We start from the raw sequence: 17,435 nt of genomic DNA, 5'->3' as shown, positions 1-17,435 counted from the left end.
ACACAGGCACACTCACATGCATATTCATATGCACACGTGCACACATACATGCACACATTCACATGAACACACATGCACACACATACATGTGTATACACATACACCCCTGTGAGGCTCCGTTGCTTTCTGCACACAGCAGGCTGCTGGGTCACTGGTCCAACACAGGGGTCACTGCCCCAGAGCCAGATCCAAAGCAAGCCAGAGGCCTCCTGTCCTCCCCTATTGTGTGGTACCGATTGGCCGACAAAAGAGACTTCCGACTCACATCCCCTCACCAAGCCAGTGCTGATGGAGCCATTGCCTCAGAGGAGCAAAGCCAGGCTGCAAGGGCAGAGGCCAGGCAGGAAGAAGAGCAAGTGCCATCCAGGGAAACTAGGAGGACTTTCTCGGGCGAGGAGACACCATGCAGAACCCCATGGAAGCAGGAGGCAGAACAGGACAGGAGAGCTGAGAGCTTGTCGAGAGGAAAGAGAGGGGCAGCCAGGGCTACTCACTCACGCCACTCCTCCTGATGGGTATTAGTATTCCACTGTTTGGACGGGAGATGGAGCCCCTACAGCATACCTCTCCTACAGCTTCTCGCCTTGTCAGTGTGTGTGTGTGTGTGCTCGTGCACACGTACGAGGATGCATGTATGGGCATGCTCCGTTTGACCCTGGCCTCTGAGGTCATGGACTTGGCCTCCTTCTTTTCCAAAGGGGCCCATGATCCAGCTCAGAGCAGGACAGCGAGCTGTCTGCCCACTGACATTTGGATTTTCCATCGTCTAGCCAGCAGATGGGCTGACCAGCCGAGTAATCAACTCACCCCCTCCAGAATAACCCACTTGTTGAGTGCCACTGACTGCCTGGTGACCACAAACCAAAGCCCACTGCCTTCACAACCACCTGGGTGGGAGCAAAACCAACTCTTTCTGAGCCCTTGAAGTAGCCCCTCTGTGAAGATTCCCCTTGACGGACCCCAGAGGACTCCCCACTTGCCACGCAACCCAGGCCTCATTTTTCCATGGGATGGATGCGTCCAGCTCCCGGAGCGTTGGCCTTGCCACTCAAGGCCCACATCAGCCCCTGGCCTTTGTTGCAGGTGGGCCAAGCGGGGCCAGATCATCAAGGAGGCATCTGGAGAGGTGTACAGGACCACAGTGGACTACACGTACTTCTCAGAGCCTGTCTCCTGTGAGGTGACCAACGCCCTGGGCAGCACCAACCTCAGTCGCACGGTTGACGTCTACTGTGAGTGCAGTGGTGCAGGCTTCCCCAAGCGAGCAGGCATCCACTGGTTTCTGCTTAGAGCTGGAGAAACCAGGGCTAGATTCATTGCACACAACACAAGCTTCATGTGTCATGAGCGTAGGATGGTTTGCACTCGACAAAAGCTGCTTTGTGCATTGTTTCATGTTTATTTCAATCCCTATCATGACCCCATGAGTCAGGGTCTTGGCTGGGGCTGCTATGACACGTTACCATAGACTCGGTGGCTTAAATGGCTGAAATCAGGGTGCCATCGTGGTGGGTTCTGGTGGGGACTCTCTTCCTGGCTTGCAGGCAGCTGCCTTCTTGCTGTGGCATCCCATGGCAGACAGAAAGAGAGAAGCAAGCTCTTGGGGCCTTTATTCCAAGGGCATTAATCTCATCACGAGGGCTCCACTCTCATGATCTAACCCCCGCCCCTGCAAAGCTCCTCCTCCTACTACCATCCCACAGGGGCGAGGATTTCAACTTACGAATTGCAGGGTTGACGGGGGACACAAGCATGCAGGACATCATGGGTAGATATTTATTCTCATCCTCTGAATGAGGAGATGGAGGTCTGAGGTCACACAGTAGGTGGCCGAATGAGAACTGAACCCAGGCAATGACCAAATCCATTGCCCATTCACACATTCTGCTGCCTTCCACTGAGGGGACTCACAGACGTACCGTCTTTTTCTTTTTCTTTCTTTTCTTTTTTTTTTTTTTTTTTTTTTTGAGACAGTCTCACTCTGCCACCAGGCTGGAGTGCAGTGGCAAGATCTCTGCTCACTGCAACCTCCAACTCCCTGGTTCAAGAGATTCTCTTGCCTCAGCCTCCCGAGTAGCTGGGACTACAGGCACTTGCCACCATACCCAGATAATTTTTGTATTTTTAGTAGAGACAGTTTCACCATGTTGGCCAGGATGGTCTCAATCTCCTGACCTCGTGATCTACCCACCTCCGCCTCCCAAAGTGCTGGGATTACAGGCATGAGCCACCGCACCTGCCCATCCCCTCTTATTCACTGGAGGTCCAGCAGGGACCCACAGCAAGGCAGCGCACTGCCATGGACTAGCTGGCTGGATGTGTTCAAAACAAGCATCCTTAGCTCATGCACTGCCCCTTACAGTTTTAAACTTGCTTTTACAAACTTTAAAAAATCTGGCCCTCCCCCTCGCCCTTGAAGCCTCCGAAGAAAGTGCTGTTACTCCCTTTTTACATCAGGGGACTAATCGCAGTCTCCTGGCACCAGGCTTCAGGCTCTGTCTGCTCCCTGGAAGGAGCACTCTGAGGCCTGCCTGGCCACGGTCGGACCCTGGTCCTGCAACCCCCCCCCCCCCACGGCCCCCACTGTGTAGACCAAGCTTGGTCTACAGGAGGCTCCAGACATGCTAGGGAAGGTGGAGAGGAGCCTGCATTCAGCTCTTTAATGCTTAGGAGAGGGGTCGGAAGTGGAACCCAGGGCTGCTCTACTGCAATGGGGGTGACACAGAGGCTGGAACGGCTGTAATAGGAGGGTGGCCTGAGAGCACCGGGTGGGAAACCCTGGGGGAGGAGGCGTGGGTCACGAGAGCCCTGCCTTCATCACCCTGCATCTCAGAGCCCCCATCCCACCCCAGAGGTGCACCAGTCACTCGATTCCAGGTCACGAAGGCTGAGGCTGGAGGAGATGGCAGCTAGCTTGAAGGCAGAGGCATGAAGATCCCAAGAGCCCAGATTTCCAGGGCAGGAGGAGGGCCCCTGCCCGCCACTGGGGTGGAGGGGCTTCCGCAGCTTTCTAGCACCGGGCGTGATCCAGACAGAGGGAAGGGGATGAGAGCCCTGGAGGTAAATCCAGGCAGAACCTGGTCTCCAGCACCTTCTTCCCAGGCCCCACGCTGCCGACCACCTCCATGGGCCCAAGAGAGGCGAAGCCTCAGGGAGAGGGGTCTCCTCCTTGCTTCCTGAGTCCCACTCCCAGATCCCAGACCCCGCCCGGACATAAGACTAAAATGGAAGCGACTGAGGTGGCACAAGTACCCCACTGCCTGCCTCCCCCCAGTCAAGGTCTAGGGGGAAAAGGAGGCAGCAGCAAGGAGGATCCCAGAGCTCCCCACCCACCTGAACCTGTCTCCTTCTTCCTCGCATCGCAGTTGGGCCCCGGATGACCACAGAACCCCAATCCTTGCTCGTGGATCTGGGCTCTGATGCCATCTTCAGCTGCGCCTGGACCGGCAACCCATCCCTGACCATCGTCTGGATGAAGCGGGGCTCCGGAGTGGTGAGGCTGCAGCTCAGACCTCGGGGCACCCCTGGCAGGGGGCGGGGACAGTGGAGCAAGAAGGAACTGCTGCCCAGGCCCCTCTCACTATTAGACTAGGGGAGTCAGCCTCCAGTGTAAGCCACAGGGAGAAAGATCCCAGAAAGAGGAGGGGGAACCCAGGCACCCCCATGTGCCTGTCCCACCCTGAGCACATTCAGCCATTGCACTCTTGCCCTGTCCTAAACCTTACAAGAAAAGTAGGTGGTCACCAATGTGCTGGGAGGGAAGGCACTAGAAAGGCTTTTCAAGTGGGCACAGTGGCACACACCTGTAGTCCCAGCTACTCAGGAGGCTGAGGTGGAAGGATCACATGAGCTCAAGAGTTTAAGTCCAGCCTGGGCAACGTAGCAAGACCTTGGAAAAAAAAAAAAGAGAAGAAAGGAAAGAAAGAAAGGAAGAAAGGAAGAGAGAGACAGAGAGAGAGAGAGAGAAGGAAGGAAGGAAGGAAGGAAGAAAAGAAAGAGAAAGAAAGAAAGAGCCTTTTAAACTTCCCCCAAATAAAGCCACCCTTAGCCTTGGACTTGGGCTTCACTTTCCTGTGTTCCTTTTTTTTTTTTTTTTTTTTTTTGAGATGGAGTTTTGCTCTTGTTGCCCAGGCTGGAGTGCAACGGCGTGATCTTGGCTCACCACAAACTCCGCCTCCCGGGTTCAAGTGATTCTCCTGCCTCAGCCTCCTGAGTAGCTGGGACTATGGGTATGGGCCACCACGCCCAGCTAATTTTGTATTTTTAGTAGAGACAGGGTTTCTCCATGTTGGTCACACTAGTCTCAAACTCCCAACCTCAGGTGATCCGCCCACCTCGGCCTCCCAAAGTGCTGGGATTACAGGCGTGAGCCACCGTGTCCAGCCTTTGTGTTCCTCTTTTAAGACGTATATATTCTTCAGTGCATAAGAGATTGTCAGATGTCCTCACATAGGAAGGAACAGGGAGAGCCCCGGGTAGGGAAGCAGGGGGACCAGAAGGAAACCGACCTTTGTGTGGCCTGTTATGTAGCAGACGCTGCATTATCCTACCAGGCTCCATACATAGAAAGGGATCATCTGAGAAGATAAGTAACTGACCAAAGAGACACAGGTGTTCACTGCTGGAGCCGGGATTCGAACACAGACCAAGCTCATACCAGAGCCTGTTTTCATCACTCCAAGCTATATCCCAAAGGGATCCTGAAAATGACTCTCAAAACAGGTCCAGGAGCCCCCAGAGAAGTTCAGCTGTAGGATCATGTCACCCATGGCTAGCCTGGGAGAGGAGAAGCCACCGCAGGTACAGGGAGGTTCCTGTAGGAGGAAACCTGGAAGTCCCCAGGCAGGCATCCCCCTCCTCCGGCACATGTGCCCCCACATGCCCCCAGCCCACAGGGCTGCGCCTGGGATGTAACATCCTCAGTCACACGGGGCGGCCTCTCTGCTGGTGCAGTCTCCTCTGTACAGCCCACAGGCATTGTCTGGGCCAGGAAACTTTTGGCCTCTTTCCTCCCCACCTTGCTTCCTACTGAGATGCCGGAGACTGCCTCAGTTACCCCAGGCCAGCCTCTCAGCTGCCTTGTTCCCAGAGACAAGAGTGCACCCCTCCACCTGCTCTTGGCGTCTGAGCCTGCCAATTCTCCTAGGTCCTGAGCAATGAGAAGACCCTGACCCTCAAATCCGTGCGCCAGGAGGACGCGGGCAAGTACGTGTGCCGGGCTGTGGTGCCCCGTGTGGGAGCCGGGGAGAGAGAGGTGACCCTGACCGTCAATGGTAAGACCCTCGCTGGGGTGAGCCAGGCCTGAGGGAGGGAAGAAGGACCTCAGGCATCTTGGCACCAGGCATAGCCCCAAAGGAGCTGTCACTGGCTCTGGGCCTTGCTGTCACCTCCAACTATGGGTAGACAGCAGTTAGGTCCACCTCCTGGATTCCCTGTCAGACGCAGGCCGAGGGAGGAAGGGCCTGGGTAGTTTCCTAGTCACCTCTCTTTTTGTTTGTTAGCTTTGAAGGTGTCTCAGCCCTGAGAGTCGTGGGTGATGAATTTTATCCTGGCCAGGAAAAAAAGCATCAGAGGTCACTAGGCGACCATCGTGTCCACCCTTTCATCCACTCACCATGGCCTTGGCCCGTGAGAATTTTTTGTTGCTTTTTGTTTTTTGAGATGGAGTCTCGCTCTGTTGTCCAGACTGGAATGCAGTGGCACGATCTCAGCTCACTGCAACCTCACCCTCCTGAGTAGCTGGGACTACAGGCACGTGCCACTACACCCAGCTAATTTTTGTATTTTTAGTGGAGACAGGGTTTCACCATTGTTGGCCTCCAACTCCTAACCTCAAGTGAGCCACCTACCTCGGTCTCCCAAAGTGCTGGGATTATAGGCGTGAGCCACCTCTCCTGGCCCCATGAGAATTTAAGAGAGCATCTCTGCAGCTCCTGATCAGCCTCTTCCCGGTGCGTGTGAGTCACCCCGCCAGGGAGCCCTGTCACCGTCTCCACGAGGCCACGTGTTCAGGGGCCCCCTTGAGGGCTGGGAGCATGTCTTATTATATATAATAAAAATAATTGCAGCAGGGGAGTATTTTCACGGTGGGAGTTAGTAGATGAATGACTGTTACATGAAATATGTAGGGACAAGGGCATCACACCAGGCCTGAATGATGGGGTATAGACAGTCATGGAGAAGCTGAGACCTGGCTCAGGCCAGACCCAAGAAGGTTGTGGCACCAGGACGCAAATGCGGACGTCCCTGCCCTATCTGGTGCTTTGGCCACAGGCAAAAAGCAAAGCTGCCAGTTCGATTCCTCTGCCGTTTCCGAATGCTCCCCGCTCACCTCTGTCATGCCCACTGCCCTTTGGGAGGCCCCTGTTCCCACCATAGCCTGACTCAGATCAAAACCCCAAAGCTCTGGGCCCCTGCAGGAACTGAACCACCAACATTTGCAGGACATCTGGGTCCTGGCCCCAGAGCAGGGCCCTCCTGAGGTCTCCAAATTAGCTCAGTGGGCTTCAGCTTCCTCTCTACCCAGAAAGCCACCTGCTGATGGCCTCATCTATTCTCCCCTTCGCTAGAAAACCAAAACCAGCTTGGTGTCTCCTCAGCCATACCTCTCTGCTGTCTCCATTCACCAGCTCCCCCCACACCGCCCCGCATTTCCATTCCTCTCCCCCCACCCCAGAGTCGTGGCAGCCCCCAAGGGAGGCTGAGTCTACCCAGACCCCAGCACGTTCACAGCCACCTGTCCTGGCAGAGCCCTGACTTGGAGCCCTCCTGCCTTTCCTGAGTGTCCCCAGGATGCCACCAATAAATTGGCACTGCAGGGCTAAAAATAACAGCATCTGATCGCGCCTCCGTATATCCATGGCAACACAGGCTGCAGCCTTTTCCTTTCAGCTCAGGTGTCTGACACTCGGCTCAGAGCTCCAGGCCCCAGTGAAATCAGCAGCCCTCCACACAGCCCGCGCCAGCCAGGGCACTCGGAAGTCAGGCTGTCTGTGCCTGCAGCCGGCTCTGCTCTGCTGGCCCTATGACCAGCCAGCCCGGGACCCTCACACTCACTCATGCACTCCAGGGCCCCCAAGCCTGGAGCATCAAATGAGCATTGGCGTTTCTGGGGAAAAGCAGGTGGATAAAGGAGGAGCTGACATCTGCTGTCACTTTAGACGTTCAGACATTTCCAAGGGAGATTTAAAGAGATTTCTTGAGGAGAGAATGCCCCCTGGGGAACACAGGCCTGGAGGGACATTTCTCTTGGACGGGGAGGGCACTGAAACCCGGGCCCTGGCGCTGACCAAGGTTGAATCTGCACTCTCCAGGTCTCTTTCTCTCCCCTCCTCTGCCTCCACCCCTGCCAGCACAAGCTCCCCGAGGCTTCCAGGCAGAGAAAAGCTGGAGGGATTGGAGGGAAGCAAAGAAGCTGCTTGTTTATTTCTTGACTAGGGTGGCCTCACACACCTGGAGGCAGGTGGATGAGTTCAGTGGCCCCGGAGGGGAGCGCACCAGACTTGCCAGGGGGCGAACTGTCTGCCCCTGCTTCTGCAGAGCAGGCAGAGGGAGGGGGGACGCCCAGTGGATGGGACCTGGGCATGGGCTGGAGGGAGCTGGTGATATGAAAGCATTCAAATGAGATCAGGTTTTTATCGCGACAAATCCCAGCCTTGGACAACTGCTGGCCAGCGCAGCAGTCCTTTGGGAAAGAAATTGGCACAGACCTCAACCGATTTGGCTCAAATCAGGTATCTGCAGGAAGGGGAGAGAAATCTTACTAACCCTCACCCCATTTCCCTTTATCCTGGTTTTCATTTTCTTTTAAGAAGCAGATGCATTTGATGATGGCTTTTAGAATCATGAAAACCCCTCAGGGAATTCCTAGCTCCCGGGAAGCACAAGGAAAAGGTTGTGTGTGTGTGTGTGTGTGTGTGTGTGTGTCTGTGCATGTTGGGTTTTTTTTTTTTTTTTTTTTTTTTTTGAGCTGGAGTCTCGCTCTGTCGCCCAGGCTGGAGTGCAGTGGCGCGATCTCGGCTCACTACAACCTCCACCTCCCAGGTTCAAGCAATTCTCCTGCCTCAGCCTCCCAAGTAGGGAGGCTAAATACTAAATACTAAAAATTTTTGTGTTTTTAGTACAGACGGGGTTTCACCATATTGGCCAGGCTGGTCTTGAACTCCTGACCTTGTGATCCACCCGCCTCAGCCTCCCAAAGTGCTAGGTTTCTAGGCGTGAGCCACCGCACCTGACCAGAAAAGGTTTTATATTATCATCACGTTTTAGTCCAGCAATAAAACAAAGCACCATCCGGTTCCTAAAACATCAATCTCCTCATCTTTTTGGGTCCTAGACCTGTTGGAGCTGAAGGATTTTTAGGAAGGAGGGCAGCGCTCAGCCCATTCTTAAAGCCATGGAGGGTCCCCCACGCCCACCTCACGCTGCCCCGAGCCCTTTTGCCTTCTCAAACTCAACAGAAGTCACTGGAGTGTCTACAGTACCTTTTCTCCCTTGGCTGAGAGCTACTCATAGAAATGCAAATCTGCTTTAATTAAGGTGGCTAATAAACAGCAATTATGTTTGCAGCAATTTTTGTTTTGTTCCTGCATAATTCTGTGTGTTCTCCAGATGCGTTGCTCCCGGCTCTCTTTCCTCTGGTATCTGCCATCTAAGTCCCAACTGTGACCCCAGGGATTGGAAAGGGAGCATGACAGTTTCCGTCCCTACACCCATCCTTCAACCACCCAGCCCAGCCAGGAAGCCAGCAGAGCCCAGGCTAAGCTAGCTGCTCCTTCTTTTGTCTTTCACGGCCAGGCAGGCGTCACAGGAGAAAGACTTGGGTTAGGTAACAGGCGGAACTGGACAGGAGGCGCTGGGGAACAGGCTCCCCTCCACCAGGTGAACTCTCTTGGCTGTGCAATGTGGTGAATGAGACAGGCGCTCTCAGAACCTGACACCCATAAACATGTGCCACACTCTGTGATATGATAATATTGGGGTCAGTTTGGGAGCCATGGCCTCACTTGGGCAGTCTGGGTATGGACGTGGAGGCAGACAAGATGATGAACTGCAGGACCTCCTGAGACACAGGTGGGAGGAGGGCTGTGAACACGGCCAGCGCATGCATTCCCCCTGTCCGGGGTGATTCCCGCCCTAAGGAGAGGGACAGCAACCATTTCTTCCCGTTGGCCCGGCTGGCCGAGCAGCTCCCATTTGTTAGGCAAGGGCGCCCTCTACTGGATATCTGAGAAAGGGCTTGCAGGGGTGCCGCTGGCTGAGGCGGGGGAGTCTTCCTTCATCTAGACACCTCCCCACCCCCTCTGCAGGCTTACCACCTCCTCCCTAAAGCTTTCCCCGTCCGCCAGATAGAATTATTCTCTCTCCTCTGAAGTCGGTTAGCACTTTATCTGCACCGCTCCTGTGGTACTAACACTCACCACCTTTTATTACAGTTATTTGTATCTTCTGGGGGTTCTGACTTAGAAGCATTCGCTCATGATCCCTTGAGAGGTTTATGACTGAATGCCTAATTTATCTCTGAGTCCTCTACCTTGCACTTTACCTTGCACATACAGGCCTTCGGCAAATGTTTGCTGAATGCTTGGATTAATGAATACACTTCTGAACCCACCCAAGAGGGCGCCAGCAGGGACGTGCCCTTCCCGGGTGCCTAATGGGACGCTGTTTCTCAACAGGACCCCCCATCATCTCCAGCACCCAGACCCAGCACGCCCTCCACGGCGAGAAGGGCCAGATCAAGTGCTTCATCCGGAGCACGCCGCCGCCGGACCGCATCGTGAGTGCTCCAGGGACGGCGGGCGGGGGCCGGGCCAGCAGCCCGACAGTCACTTTTGCCAATACCTGGGTGGCCAGCCAGGCGGTGCACACCTCCGAGGTTCCTCTTTCTTGCTGAGGAAAATTATACCTGCCTTGGCTGTCTTGGAAAAACATCGTGAAGACACAATTGCAGGCCTTTCTCAGAATAGGCAGTGCTCTCCCAGGGTTCAGCTGCCATTCTGCTGAGCTCTGACATGAACGGCTCTGACCAAATTCCGCAACCTAAGGGCAGAGGGGCACACGAGGGTAGTGGAGAGAAAAGACAAATGACTTCTTCTCTTCCTGGGCTCCAGGCCAGTCTTTAGCAAAATCTTAGAGCGCAGGTAATAGTTAGCAACCCCTTTCTGTGCCTCCTGGAGCCCTCCTTGCCAGGTCTCCGTGGCCTTTACTGTCCATGGTAGCCTGCCCTGTTGCCTATCAATCGTCCCCTCTAAAGTGACCATTCCATTCTCTCTCCCTTCCTCAAAGAACTTATCCCTGCAATGCAGCTAAGGCAACTGAGGAGTCCACCCTCAGCGCCTCCTACCAGCTATCTGCTTGGTTTTTTTGTTTGTTTTTTGGGTTTGTTTGTTTGTTTGTTTTTTGAGATGGAGTCTCGCTCTATCACCCAGGCTGGAGTGCAGTGACGCAATCTCGGCTCACTGCAACCTCCACCTCCCAGTTCAAGCAATTCTCATGCCTCAGCGCCTCTTGAGTAGCTGGGATTACAGGCATCTGCCACCACACCTGGCTAATTTTTGTATTTTCAGTAGAGATGGGGTCTCACCATGTTGGTCAGGCTGGTCTCAAACTCCTGGGCTCAATCGATCCTCCTACCCCAGCCTCCCAAAGTGCTGGGATTACAGGCGTGAGCCACCATGCCCAGCCAGTATCTGCATTTTTTTAAAGGGAGGGTCTTACTGAGCAGGGAGCCTCATGTCTGTAATCCCAGCACTTTGGAAGGCTGAGGTGGGAAGATCGACTGAGCCCAGGAGTTTGAGACCAGCCTGGGCAACATAGTGAGACCCTGTCTCTACAACAACAACAAAAAAATTAAGGTGAGGGCAGAGTCTTTTTTTCCTTCTTTCTTTTTTGAGACAGAGTCTCTCCCTATCACCCAGGCTGGGTGCAATGGTGCAATCTTGGCTCACTGCAACCTCCACTTCCTGGGTTCAAGCAATTCTCCTGCCTCAACCTTCCAAGTAACTGGGATTACAGGCACCTGCCACCACACCCAGCTAATTTTTTTGTATTTTTAGTAGATAAGGTTTCACCATGTTGGCCAAGCTGGTCTCAAACTCCTGACCTCAGGTGATCCAGGGGCAGAGTCTTGTACTCAAATCCATCTAAAACTGGAGGGATCTCAGGCATGAAAACAAAGAAAAGTGAGCATTGTATAGCACTACTCGGGGAAAACTTATTTGTAGTAATTCCCAGTGTATGGCAAAATCCTGCTAGAAGACTGTCCAGGGGTGGAGTGGGCAGGGCAGTTGTGCAGGGAGGGTGGGGCTGGCCCAGATGTGAAGCAGCTGAGGTCACCCCTAACCCGTGCATGCGGGGGCTGAGACACCCAGGCTGCACCAACTGAAACTGTCATCCTGTAAACTAAGATATTATTAGAGTATTATTGCTGCTACACGCTTTCTCAAGCATTCAGTTCATTCACTGTCTGAAAGATTCACAAAAAAATTGCAAGAACTCATGAATAAAACTAATACCTACGCCTCCCCATTCACTTTGCTTTTTAATGTTTTTAATTATAAATGTAACACATGCTCGTTGTCAAATATTCCATTCACTCTTGGACATTTTCACACCTTCTCTCCAGAAATATCTGATTCTAGGCCAGCGGTTCTCACTGGCCCCAGGGGACATTTGGCAGTGCCTGGAGATATTTTGGTTGTCATCACTTGGAGGATACTCCTGGCACCGGGTGTGTAGAGGCCAGGGTGCTGCTGACATCCTGCAATGCCTGGGACAGCCCCACAGCCAGGAATGGGTCAGTCCAGCGTGACAACAGCAGCAAGCTTGAGAAACTCAGTCCCTCTCATCAGCCCTGAACCAGGATATACAAGGCGCTTACACGATGAGGTGCAGACAGTGTATGTGGCCGGCTCTGAAAACTGTTAACCAGCAGCCCTGTAAACTAAGGCACACGAAGGTGATCGCAAACACAGCTCTGTAGACACATTTCTCACACAGACATACAACATCACACAGGTAGACGCGTTCATGGGGCTGCTGTCCTAACTCACACCCGCCCAGGCAGCCACAGTCCCGGGGGGCATTTGTGTGGAGGCGCAGTGCGCAGGCCAACAGGGCACCCACTTTGCCCAGAAAGATGCTCCCCAGGCCCCTTTCTGGGATGGAAAGACCCTCTGAGGATGCCCCAGAGTATGTGTGTGTACATGTGTTTGTGGATTGTGTACATGTGTGGTGTGGGTGTGTTACCGTGTACATGTGTCATGGCATGTGTGAACATGTATATCTGTTGGTAGTGTGTGTACTTGTGTGTGTGAGCACATGGTGTGTGTGTATGTCATAGTGTGTGTACCTGTAAGTACACATGATGGTGTGTATGGCGAATGTGTGTATGTGTTGCAGTGCGTGTTGTGGTATGTACATGTGTGTAAGCATGCTTGTATTGTGTGTTGTATTGTGGCATATGGTGCGTGCATCTTGGTGTGTGTGTGCATGTGTACATGTATTTCGGGGAGTGGCTGTGTGTTGCATGTAGATGTGGTGTCGTGTCTGCCATGTGTATGTACATGTCTGTATCATGTTTTTAGTGTGAAGTGTGATGTGCATGTACTGTGATGTGTGTATGCATGTTGTGGCATGTGCACATATGTGCCGGCATGTGTGCGATGTGATGTGTGTGCTTTGGTGTGTGCATGTGTTGTGATGCATGTTTATGTGTGTTGTGGTACATGTACTTGCATATGCATGTTTGTAGTGTGGTGTGTGTGTACAAACCTGTGTGTATACACATTGGTGGTATGTGTACGTGGTGATGTGTGTGTTATAGTGGGTGCACACGTGTGTGTGCAGAGCTGTGTGTACACATTTGTGGTGTGTGTAGTATGTATATAAACGTGTTGGCCATGTGTGGGGAGCTGTGTATAGACGTGTGGTGTGTTTGTGTGTTGTGTGTGCACACGTGTACCTGCATGTGGGTGCCGTGTGGGATGCTGTGCATGCCCATGTGTGGTGATGCGTGTTGTGTGTGCACCTGCATGTGTGCATATTTGTGGTGTGTGGCATGTGTGCCTGCATACATACCCGTGTGCGCATGTGTTAGTGTGTGGCAGTGAGCATGAACATGAGCAGGACAGTGGCACTGTGACTCTGGTGTGGGCGTGTCCTGGGCCCCTCTGGTGGGGTCTCCTCCTGATTCTGCGCCCCCGGGCAGGCCTGGTCCTGGAAGGAGAACGTTCTGGAGTCGGGCACATCAGGGCGCTATACGGTGGAGACCATCAGCACCGAGGAGGGCGTCATCTCCACCCTGACCATCAGCAACATCGTGCGGGCCGACTTCCAGACCATCTACAACTGCACGGCCTGGAACAGCTTCGGCTCCGACACTGAGATCATCCGGCTCAAGGAGCAAGGTGAGAGCTGCCAGGGCCATGAGGGAACGATGAACGATGGCACCAGAGGGCCCTCTCCTCACCTAGGTCAGGGCGCAGGTGGCTGCAAGGTGGGCCAGGGCCCAAGGACAAGCCACAGTGCTCTTCCTGGCTGACCACACAGCCTAGCCAGCCAGCAGCCTCCTCAGCCAGGCTCTCGCTGAAGCAAGGGGCACGAGCCTCCACCAGGAACCAAGAAAGGGAAGAACACAGCTCAGAGGGGCAGCCCTTGAGGGCGATGCTTCAGTGGGAGGTGACCACAACAGTGAGCAGGCTGGTGGCAGTGACAAGCTGCCCAGCAGCCTCCAGAGGCCCTGGCTTCTGTGCCCTGCCCTCTGCCATGGGCCCTGGTCTGACACCAAAGTGTCATGCCTGGGTGGAGCGTGGGATACACTGGCATGGGTGTGCTGGGAACCTGGCCCAGTCACAGTTAAGATGACAAGCCCATCCAGTTACTCAGACAGAAGTCCCACAGAGGGCACCCAGGCTAAAGCTAAGGGGTTAGGCTTGCTTGTCCAGATCCCTAGGGTCGGGGGCTGAGCTCAGACGACCTGCAGACCCAGGAGGCACATGGAGCCCTGTACCTCAAAGGCAACGCTGGGCAAAGCAGCCGGGTGGGTGAGAGGGAGGAGGCAGGAGGAAGAAGCCTCACCCCACTGTGCCCCCATGCGCTGACGTCCCAGCTCCTGGTCAAAGAGGCTCAGATCTCCAGCGTCTGCTCAGAGCTCTCAGGCAGAGACAACAGGATGGGGAGCCTTGGAGGGGCACGGAGGGGTGGCTCCAGAAGCCCCACCACAGCCAGCAGCAAGCCAGGTTCTGAGAGGGGCAGTTGATCTTGCCCTTTTGCCAGCAGGGGCTAAGCCATGGTGGACCAGGGATTCGTGCTCAGCTGGGCCTGGGCCTCTGGATGGGCCTCGGGGGCCCAGGAGGCCTCAGTCCTGACGATCTCTGACACCCTCTTAGGTAAAGGTCCATTCGCAGGCTGTCAGGACCAGCAAGAGATTCTAGGCCAAGTGGGTGGTCTCAGCTGGGCCCCCAGGCCTCAGTGGGCCACATCAGGATCACACCTATGGGTCAAATCACACAGCATCTCCCAACACCTCTTCCCTAATAGGTGCTGCTTTGCATAATGCTTTGCACATAATTTGCATAATATCATCCACACATCATCCCAAACCTTCCTGGTCCCCTGTTGCCTACCCTCCGTGTCTTCCCCTTGGTGCCCCCATCCCCATGCCCTCCCCCGAGTGTTCTCACCCCAACCCTCCCAGACCCCTCCGAGACGTGATCTCTCTCCGGTCCCTAGCCCCTCCAGAGTCTCTAAGTCAGCCTGAATGAACTCCAAGTTCAGCTGGGCTAGCCTGGATCTGTTGGGGGTCCCAGAGACATGACTGGGAAAGGAGCCCCTCACCCAGCCCCCCTCAAGCAGCTATATTCCCAGTCCCACCCCACCCTGGCCAGCCAGGCCCTGGCTGTAGACGCTTGCTTTATTTCCAAACAGGTTCGGAAATGAAGTCGGGAGCCGGGCTGGAAGCAGGTACGGAAGGAGATGATGAGAATGGCCCTGGGAAGGGGGGAAGGGACTTCTTGGCTAGCTGGGGAGGGAACCCAGCAGGGGGTAGGGAGGCCTGTGCTGGCCGCTAATGTCTCTGCCCTCCCCCGTCCTGAGGGTTTAGTGTAGTCAAAGCAGTGGGGAGAGGAGGTCCCAGCCAGCTTGGGCCTAGGGACCCCAGAGACCTGTCTCCTGCCTGCCGCTGGAACCCACAACTCCTTCCTCTCTGGGACACTGGCTCTTGCTCGTCCCCGCTCCATTCCTTCCATCCTTTCTCTTCAGGAGCCCTGACTCCTGGCCTCTGGGGTCAGCTGGCCCCTGTCCTGACTGCCTTCTGCTTCCAGGCTCTCTCCGACCCTTCCCACTTCTCCACATCATCACCAGCTTGGCCACTGCTTCCCAGGACACCGGGGGCCCCCAGCCCCTGCTGTGGCTTGTGCAATCCATGCTTGCTGTTTGCCACCCCTCCCTACTCCTGCAGTCCCCATGGAAGTGTCATCTCACCCCAGGCTGAGGCTGCAGGGCAGCGCCTCCCTCCCCAGGCACACGCAGCAAAGCAGTCATCAGGCCCCCTGGGCGGAGTTGCTCTCAACCCCACCCCGAGCAGAAAACCAGAAAAGAGAATCAGGACCAGCAAGCCAGGCTCTATGGCCATGCTGAAGACTTGAGTGGTCCTCCATCCCAGGCCTCCTGCCACACTGGCCCCTGGCCTCTGTTACCTCCTCAACAAGCTCCACGTGGGATCCTCATGCCCCTGCCTCTGCCCCTCCTGGCAGACATGCCCCTATCAGAGCACCAACCCAGGGCACAGGTTGCTCACAGAGGCCCCTGCAGCCCACGCTGGGGCAACCCAGAAAGCTGCCAGCCTCCCGCTGCCTTCTCCCCGGGTCCATGCTAGTGCTGAGGGTGGTGTCTCCTGTCTCCGTGTCTCCTGTGTCTGCTGACACTCATCCAGAGCTCCCCAACACCTTCCCCCCTCGGTGGCTGACTCCTGGTGCCTGGCACACCTCCTTGGATGGAGGGGAGGCTGAGTGGGGACAGCCCCTCCCTCCAGTCCCTCTCCAGGAGCCATGCAGGGAAGGCTCTGTGCAGAGAGGAGGGGCCTGCACATCGCCCTAGGCCAAACCTCAGGAAGCCAGGCAAGGAGGAAACACACACAGGCAGGCTGGGGACTGGGAAGAGATGGCACCTCGGGTCACTCGCCCCCACAGGACCCCCTGCTCTCCCCCTGCCCACCTCCCTGGTGACCGTTGTTCAGCTAAGAGGGCACCCCTCCCCCAGCCATCAGCAGCGTGTGGAAACGTGGGCTGGGGATCCCAGGATAGGAAGGCACCTTCAATGCTGCTGCCCAGCTCTCCAGGGTGCAGACAAGGCACTGAGGCCCAGAGGTGTTAAGAGCCTTCCATGGACATGCTTTGGCTCTGAGTTCCGCTGAGACAAGCCCTGTGTTTTTCCAAGGAAACTTACTAGGAATCTGAGGAGAAACCAACCCAAATCAATCCAATTCAAAAGCAGAGAACCAATGAGCTGCCACAGCAGTTTCCCTTTCTTCATGGAACTAAACCTAGAGACATTGTCGTCTATTGGTCAAGGCAAGCTCTGCTGGGGCCCAGCCCCTTTTCTCAGTCTGACTGTTGAACCAACGCGAGCACCTCGCGTTTCAATCCCTAAGTGTCCACCATTCCACCTCCTCTTGGTCCCCTCCCTGTCACCCCTACAGCTGTCCTGGCCACTAATTGGTAGGTAACCAATGGCTTCGTGTGCAAGTCCCGGGGTGGCAAAGGGATGTGCCAGCTTAACCAGCAACACTGCCAGCCAGGGGCGCCAGCTCCCTCTGGCCGGAGGGCAAATGGCTGCCACCCTACCCCCACCCCTCGATACCTCCTCCCAGCAGCATCTTCAGAGGCCAGGGTTTGAGGTCTTTCTCCTCCCTTTAAAGAAAAAGACAACAAGAGGCTTACAACCCAGAACTGATACCTAGCTGTCCCCACTCGCCCACACTGACGAACGCAGGGTAGGCTGGGGAGGGGCTCAGTCTTTAAAAGGAACTTTCCTGGCCTTTAAGACTGTGAACTGCTGATCGGGAACGATGGCTCACGCCTGTAATCCCAGCACTTTCGGAGGCTGAGGCGGGCGGATCACCTGAGGTCAGGAGTTTGAGACCAGCCTGGCCAACATGGTGAAACCCTATCTCTACTAAAAATACAAAAATTAGCCAGGCATGGTGGCATGTGCCTGTAATCCCAGCTATTCGGGAGACTGAGGCAGGAGAATCGCTTGAACCCAGGAGGCGGAGGTTGCAGTGAACTGAGATCGTGCCACTGCCCTCCAGCCTGGGTGTCACAGCCAGACTCCATCCCAAAAATAAAAGACCGTGAACTGCTGGTGACCCCTTCCCAGGTAACAACAACAGCAAACACCAAACAGGGCTGGGTGCCAGGCTCTGCTCCAAGGCC

At 55.0% G+C, this 17,435-nt stretch overlaps 1 protein-coding gene across 7 annotated transcripts in view; it reads left to right on the top strand.

Moving 5' to 3' along the window:
- KIRREL3 (kirre like nephrin family adhesion molecule 3) overlaps window positions 1–17,435 on the top strand; it is a 584,878-nt gene that overhangs the window by 558,121 nt on the left and 9,322 nt on the right. For 5 of the 7 annotated variants that reach the window (XM_034934017.3, XM_034934016.3, XM_034934020.3 and 2 more), the window contains 6 exons: window positions 1,084–1,232; window positions 3,366–3,493; window positions 5,147–5,273; window positions 9,678–9,778; window positions 13,211–13,409; window positions 14,929–14,964. In XM_034934017.3, the coding sequence (XP_034789908.2) occupies window positions 1,084–1,232; window positions 3,366–3,493; window positions 5,147–5,273; window positions 9,678–9,778; window positions 13,211–13,409; window positions 14,929–14,964 (740 nt within the window). The remainder of the gene's footprint in view (window positions 1–1,083; window positions 1,233–3,365; window positions 3,494–5,146; window positions 5,274–9,677; window positions 9,779–13,210; window positions 13,410–14,928; window positions 14,965–17,435) is intronic. The other 2 variants (XM_034934018.3, XM_008973316.4) reach the window with 1 other exon arrangement.

The sequence above is a fragment of the Pan paniscus genome, chromosome 9 (assembly GCF_029289425.2).
Source record: "Pan paniscus chromosome 9, NHGRI_mPanPan1-v2.0_pri, whole genome shotgun sequence".
Classification (NCBI taxonomy): Eukaryota; Metazoa; Chordata; class Mammalia; order Primates; family Hominidae; genus Pan; species Pan paniscus.
Note: the sequence above shows the minus strand (reverse complement) of the source record. Positions and strands in the feature narration are given on the sequence as shown.